Raw genomic sequence first — 8,244 nt, forward strand, 5'->3', positions numbered from 1 at the left:
TTCACGCCGCGTAGCGCCGGAAAAAATTTCGCTGCGCGGCGACTCGTGGTCAGATTTTTATTTTTTTGGTATCAAAAGATGCGCAAGGCTCGAGGCTAAGAAGTCATAACAGCTCAGGTCGCGAAAAAAATTTTTTTGAAGGCTATCGCGGAAAAAGTGGAGGGGGGTGGCGGATTCTGCCCCGGCCCCTTTAGGGTTAAGCCAGAGTACCGTAACATACCCCCCCCCCGAAACAAAATTTATAATAACAATCAACATGTACTACTGGCATAGGCTTCATTGTTCACCAACTGCCTGTCTGTATTTTATTGCCATATAACCACCTGCAATAACAGCGTAATCAATATTATGCCAACCCATATGCTAAGGGATGTACATTATAATGCAATTATAATGTAACTTAATGGCAAAACACAAAACTAAGAAAAACAGAGACTAATTAGATACTCATTTGGAGTTGCTATCACATGTTTTTGTACTTACAAAATAACAGCGTAATCAATATTATACCAACCCATAAGCTAAGGGATGTACATGCAATTATAATGTAACTTAATGGCAAAACACAAAACTAAGTAAAACAGAGACTAAGCTACTCGTTTGGAGATGCTATCACATGCTTTTGTACTTATAGGTCGATCCTACAAAGCATTTGGCACCCTTAATGGTTTGCCACCTCGGGTGGTACCAATATCTGGTCTGGCCCATGGACTCTAAATGTATGAGGCCTTGTCCGAAACGAGCTCCCAGAGTTGCAACTACGTCTGCTGTCAGCATTTCCCCACGTATTTGCAGTGCCGGGACGAAGACCTACCGTACAATAGCCCTAGACGAGAGATTCGGATACGACCTTATTAGCTTAACCGTGGACAAGTAACGAGCCATAATTGGATAACCTTCTCCTTTAAGCTTAGGCTCCAACTTACAGGACTTTTACAGGTACGTATGTCAAACTTTCTTCTTTTCCCCTCAAAATTCAGACACGGAATCTGTACGTATACATTTATATCTTTTGGGAAGAGAATAACGATAACAACAATGTGGTGCTTATAATAATTATAGCGCTTTATACCAAAGGTGTCAAAGCGCTTCACAGTGCAGAAGGGGTTCGGCTTGGGTGTGAATACCTCCAATGTCATGCCAAATTATATGCAGTTCTAGGCCTATTATTTCGCTCCTGGTATAATGGTGTCTGCTTGTCCTTTCAACCGCTGACTGTCTGTATCAAGGTGAAAAAGGTTGTAGGTTGTATCATTCTCCACAGCATGGTAGACTAAGAAGCATATAGGCAAGCCCAAAACGATAATTTCTAGTGTAAAAAAACATGCCCAAAATCTTGTATCAACCCTATCACTAAACTGAAAGCACTATATGATACTCGTGTTGCAGTGAACTCACATGGACCAGTTTGTATGAGAATAGCCTTTTTTTCAAACGTCAGTATAGTACACAAAAAAGGAATCACTGCATAAAAAGTGGCGATGTACTTCATCTTTAAAAACAAGACAAAGTTACTGTACCTAGTAATCACCCCGACACCAGCTTCTATATAAGTAGTTTAGGGGGCCTATTGAGCACACTTTGACCTTTTCTAAAGAAATATGAAAGGTCACATAACTATGTAAATATGTATATACAGATATAAATATTAATTAATTAATCTTTTCTATGGGAAAGATTGCATAAGGTATGGAAAAAAATATAACAATTTCAATACTGTATATCTATGTATCTACATGTATATTGCAACTGGTGGCGCAATGTGAATGAACAGCTGCGTCGGATAATCCCCTGACAATAGACGGGAGAGGGGCGCGTGCTAAGTCAGCGCACTAGTATTGTTACGAAGTTAATCCGATCGATACAAAAAGTAATTGGATTTCCGAATGCTCGAAGTTGAGATAGGAGGAACATTCACTTGCGTAAAGCACGGATCCTACACACAAGGATTAACGACTCGGCCCAACTCCTGGTTAGACGCGTGATAACGGCCTGGTGGCAAATACCATGAATACTTTTCAACAAAGACCACTGCGCGCGGTGGCTTTCATATTTGCAAGGCTCTTCGCCCGATCTGGCCTCGAAGTCTGTCAAGCCAGCGAATTATATTTTTGAATATTCATGAGTCTACGTTTTTGGTCTTTATTATTGAATTCTGATAAGTGATAACTATATAACCATGGTAAATTTGACGTTTATTTCCCGGGTAAATACTTCATCTATGACGACAAAAACTGCACAATATCATCTGTTATATCCTGAAGAATTTATTTTTAAAATAATTTGGAACAATAATATCTTAAATAACAAGTAGTTTTAGTTACAGTTTTATGAATATTTCCGTTTTAGATGTCGTGCAAAAACCCAACACAATGGAAAATTCGCGATTACGCGCCAACGGGTATTAATGCCCGTTATCACGCGGTACTAGAGCTCAGAACAGTCGTTTATCCTGGTGTCTAGGATCCGTTCGTAAAGAAAGCAGCGACAGATGGCAAAATGAATTTTGCGTTAATCAGAATGTAACGAGTACGGTTGTCTATTTCAAGAATTATTTTAAAGTCATTTTTATTGAATTTATGGACATTGTGCACTGAATGGAGCGATACACTCAGGATATGTTTTACTCGTCTTATCTGCAATTGCCGCACGGCAATTGTAAATTATCGATGAATTGTAAATTATCGATGAAACGGTGCCCCTTTAACGTTACTGTACAGGAATCCACCGAACCCTAGTTGAACCAGTAGCACCGTGCCGGACTTGTTTACAAAATCAAGGATGACTGGGTTTGTTAAAGCATTTACGACCATTTACGGGGGTTATTTAGAGGGCGTGTCCAAACACTAATTTTATTGCTGATAGTAGGCTTTTCCGATTGTTTAACTGTAAAACAACACTAACAAAGAAAAATACAACTGCAGAAAGTATATACATGATAACATTATTGCTTTATTGACGTCATTTCTCACTGAAACACTCGTGTTTTATTTTTGACTGTCCCAATGTATTTCTTCGCAATTATATCGTCATTGTAATGTTAACTAGTCTTTAATCATCACTGTCTTTCTCGCTGACGTCTTCTTCATCTCGTTGGAATAGTCCGTCAAATTTCATCTGGTGTTTAGGCATAATTCTGCTGAGAGCCTTTTGTACGTCGACACCTTTAATGGTTTTTCTTCGAGATTGTCCACAATATCTTGATGAGTGTCACTATCTTTCAGTTTTGGTAGCTTGACAGAAACCCCTTGTACTTGTTAAAAAGATTCGCTTGACTGCCCAGAGGGTCTTCCTATCGGCCTTTTCCTTGGCCTGATCTTCACCCATACCCTTGTTGATGTACTTTTCATGTTTTTCGCTCCTCATTTCATGAGCTGCTTCTCTGGGATCTTCCAACCAGTCTCGAAAAGTAGCATTCTGCTCATTATACTCAATTCTGTGCTCATTCTACTAATTTACTCATTTTGCTGCTCATCCTGCTCATTTTACTCAATTCTGTGCTCATTCTGCTCATTTTACTCAAACGTCTGCTCATTCCAGCTCATTCTGCTCATTCTGCTCATTTTATGCTCATTCTACTCATTTTACTCATTTTGCTGCTCATTCTACTCATTTTACTCATTTTGCTGCTTATCCTGCTCATTTTACTCAATTCTGTGCTCATTCTGCTCATTGTACTCAAATGTCTGCTCATTCCTGCTCATTCCTGCTCATTCTGCTCATTTTCTGCTCATTCTGCTCATTATACTCATATTGTTGCTCATTCTACTCATTTTTGGTACTCATTCTGCTCATTTCTTGCTCATCTATTGCTCATTTGCTCATTCAATGCTCCTTCCTTGCTCTTTTCATGCTCATTTGCTCATTTTGCTGCTACTCATTTTTGCTATTTCACTTATTCTCTGCAACCTTTAATGTTAACGCTGAAGTATTTGCAATAAAAACACTTTTGAGATTGGTCATCTTTTTTATATTACTCTTTTTTTATCTCAAAATATTTTACATAACTATACAGGATGTTTTTATATCAACAATAGGAAAACAACTGGAAACATTTTAATCTAAATCAAGTCAGCAAACAGACATTAGGTAAATTACTGTAAACAAACATTAAAAATACTGTTGAATCAAACATTTTGTTGGAATTATACTATCCATCGACATGACAACAATGATACAACACTGACCTACCGTTTTCAGGTTCTTCGACCCTCTTTTTGACGTGCATATCAACATACTTGGTAAAAAGACGATTTCTGGCATGAATAGTCGAATATTGTGAGACAATGTGTACGATGTTGCAACACGTTGTGCAATCACCACAGCTGTTTTTTGATCTCGCACTCGCAGCTATAACGAATATTATAACTATTATAATTATTTTTAAACTATTAAACACTATGAAGAGAAAGCATGCATGCGTGTTATTGTCAGTATTTTTCTGTTCGTTTTTTCTCTCACATTACATCTCGTATATAAAGTCATCTACCAACGTTGAACGCTTTTCAGCGACTTCCACTGTTGTCTATTTAGGTGAATGCCTTTCACTGTGGGATACAATCCCTCCCAAGTAACCAAACATGCTCTGATGTCTACGATAACATCTTCCTCAAAAAGAAAGACACTGATAACTACATTTTCGGTTAAAGGGAGAATGTGATCACAACCAAACTCCGACGACACATTGGGTTTATAGACATTTACAGTTTGCAACACAGAATTTGTCGTTGGAACGACGGACGTGGAATTGCAAACGTTCTGAACGTTCGAAGGTTGGAATACGTACCATATCAAACATTTAACGTTATTGATATAATCATCAAGAAAAACGTCACGATGCCCACAACGTGCACGCGGTTACTTATCCCTCTTTTCATTTCTGAATTTCAACCTCCAATTATAGATATCACTATTTTGCACACACAAAAGCGTGCGTATTTTTTTTTTGATCCCCCAAAAACAGGCCGACATGCAGCCTAATCTCGTGTGCGATCAATCGGATTAACCACTAATCCATAGTCCACTGACCACATGGAAAGTTATATACGACAATACCGTCTATTTTCAGGGGATTATCCGACCAGCTGTACGTTCACAGGGACTTGCACAATCGAGTGACACCCATTTTATATCTCGGGCTAAGGTCAAAATGTGCCATAACATTGTTTATTTTTCCATACCTTATGCAATCTTTCCCATAGAAAAGGTCAAACTGTGCTCAAACATTTTAACCTAACCTATTCCATATCCATCCCATCCATACAATAGGTCAAACTGTGCCGAAAATTCCCACCTTCCTTAATTAATATTTATATCTGTATATACATATTTGCATATTTACGTGACCTCTCATATTTCTTTAGAAAAGGTCAAAGTGTGCTCAATAGGCCCTAAACTACTTAATAGACAAAACTGTTGTTGCAATCACGACTATCGTATTTAACACAGAGCCATATGGACGTCTGAAATGCATGGTTTAATCCTGAAACATCTTCAGTAACAGCCTCATGGCAATAATGCTTTGTTGAAATATAAGTATTCCTAATGCGGTCAGGGGCTCCAAACTTTATGTTCAAATGCATGCAGAAGATACAGACCATGGCATCGGTCGTGCTATCCACCCTACCCCCGATCTCGAACGAGACAGACCCAACTCAGCCGCTTCCCGTCGACCCGCTATTCGGTCAGCCTGTGCAGAAGGCCATCGGCGTCTTCACATTTGTGGTAATCGCAGTGGGTCTCGTGGGCAACTCGGCCGTTATCTACATCGTGGTGCGCTACCGTGACATGCACACGACGACCAACTTCTCCTTCGCCAACCTGGCGCTGACTGACATCCTCCTGTTGATCTTTAAAGCCTTGTCCAACACCCTGGACACCTTTGGCTACGCCGTGTCGGTGGGCCTCAACTGCTGGCCCACGTTCTACCTTCGACACGTACGTACTGGGGCGGTGCTACACAATTTACATGCAACTTGTTTCAACCAATCTCCTATAAGAAAAGACAAGCAAAATTGAATTACTTAGAGTGTTTGGAGGATTTTTCATGAAGCATTTAAAAACGTAATTTGATCTTCCTATTCTTTAGCTCGCAAACCATTTTTGTTGTGATTACGGGAGACGTATAAACTAATACGAAGTTACAACTTACCGTTTGAGTCCTTAATACATCAGCAGTGGGGGGGGGGGTACAACTCTTTTCAATTTTATTATGGATAAAACTAAAAGCTTTCATTGCCCTGACACATTCATCCGATGACAGGTTATTGTTGAGGTGACGGTACTTACGTTGGCGATGATGTCATACGACCGATGGAGATTGGTTGCGTACCCGCTGGAGGCCGTCAAACACACCGAAAGACGCAAACGGGTTTTTCTGTTCGGTATAGTCATTCTGTGGGCTGGTAAGTGACATCAGGCGACGGTAAAAAAAAAAAAAAAAAAAGAAGATTTATGGATGTCTTTCTAGTGATTTAGTATTCACGGTTACTATTTTGAAGGTCTTGATCTGTAGTTCGTTTCCTGCTTTTGTTTTGCTCTCAGTGTCATTTGCGATGTATGTTCCGGTCATCGTCTACTCGGTCAAAGTATCCCTTCATGCTGTCTTTTGCACCATTTGGTTTCCTTGGGAATACGGCCAGAAGGTTTTCCAGACCTACACCGCCATCACAATGTACATCGTTCCGCTGATTTTCATCTCCGTGTGCTACCTGAAGATCTGGCTGAAGCTTCGACAGAAGACAACAGGTTCCGCTACAGCGTCGGGTACCAGCACGGCCAGAAGCTCCCAACGCATGCACCGAACTCTCCGTTTAATCATGGTTGTGATCGCGGTCTTTGCGCTGTCGTGGCTGCCGTATCGCTTGCTCATGATGTGGTTGGCGTGGGACCCCGACTTCCTTGCCTTCAGTCCCTTTACCTAATCGGCTCGGACATAGCCAATTTGATCGTGTACCTGAACAGTGTGGTCAACCCTTTCATTTACCCATTTGCCGGTACCGGTTTCAGAAAACACCTTCCGGCTTACGCGGAATGCTTGCGCGCGATCAGACGGTTTCATCACGAACCACGCCAAAAAGAAGTGGCGATATCGCACAGATCAACGCGTTTTCCGCGATGGCCCCTTCTCCGTGTCAGCACACGAGCATGGAGAGTCTGAGCGTCGGCTGCCAGACCTCACCTTAGCTGCCGCATGCATCGAAATGAGCCAATTTGAATGGATTTGGCTCCCTTAAATAAGGCATACAGAATTAGTGCTTTTCATGCATTTTATTTGTTAATAATAACACCACTCACAATGCAAAGAAGAATGTTAAAAACATAACCTATTGAAGTTTCAGCTCAGGGGACATTTCACTTTTCGATCAAACTTTTGATCACGAAACACGATTTCGTCCATTTGAGCACAAGTAGGCCTATGTACAGAACTCTTTATTTCCAAAAATCAATCAATTGGCTAGACGTTTGAATTCACCCACAACAATTCCTCGTTTCTATATGAAATATAACCAGAAGGAATAATTTCACAAGGTGTTTACCAGTACCATCTTTAATCTCAGTTTTCGGGGTAGTAGTTCGGTATATAGGTTACTTTTGAGACAGGCATAAATTGAGATAAATTATCATGTGTGCCTTTATACAGCTTCGCTGAACGTCTTTTCGGACATGTCGTTATACATCGCACATAGCTATCGGCAAAAAGTACTCTTAAACCATGAACTCTTTCAAAATCAATTCTATTATGGGACGATAGATCTAGCCAACTTTTGATTCGTTTACTAACGAGAATACGCAAAGTTTTGCACAAATGTTTTAATAATTTTACAGTGTGTTGTATATTAAATAGAGTTAACAAAATATATTTCAATTTGTGACATGACTTCAATTTGTGAAGGTTAAAAGTAATTTCTATTTCTGCACCAGAACTAATAAGGGTCTGCAGCAATTTTTTTTCATCACCCAAATAAATATTTGTAAAAATATTACATGTTCTTAATGTCCAAAAGGAAAAGGATCGAAGTGGTTTATGTTTTTGCAGTTGGTAAAAATGATCGTTTTGTGTAAGTCTTCTAGATTTGAAATATGAAATCATTACCATCTGCTTAGTTTAATTTTGATTTATTTATTTCAAAATCGTGAAGAGAAAAATAGATGTATTTAAAGTATATTTGAAAAAAAATAGGGACAAGTATTCGTATATTCTGTTAATGTTTTGCAACATACATTAAATGCGAAAGAACCAGT

At 39.6% G+C, this 8,244-nt stretch overlaps 1 protein-coding gene across 1 annotated transcript; it reads left to right on the forward strand.

Annotated features, from left to right (window-relative positions):
• Positions 1-5,598: 5,598 nt before the first annotated feature.
• Positions 5,599-6,923, forward strand: LOC119736567 (G-protein coupled receptor 54-like). Its single transcript, XM_038210582.1, has 3 exons — positions 5,599-5,937; positions 6,263-6,404; positions 6,544-6,923. Exons 1-3 carry the CDS (start codon positions 5,599-5,601, stop codon positions 6,921-6,923), a joined length of 861 nt encoding a protein of 286 aa, XP_038066510.1.
• The last annotated feature ends 1,321 nt before the right edge of the window (positions 6,924-8,244 follow it).

This window comes from Patiria miniata, unplaced genomic scaffold, assembly GCF_015706575.1.
Source record: "Patiria miniata isolate m_02_andy unplaced genomic scaffold, ASM1570657v1 HiC_scaffold_3, whole genome shotgun sequence".
NCBI lineage: Eukaryota > Metazoa > Echinodermata > Asteroidea > Valvatida > Asterinidae > Patiria > Patiria miniata.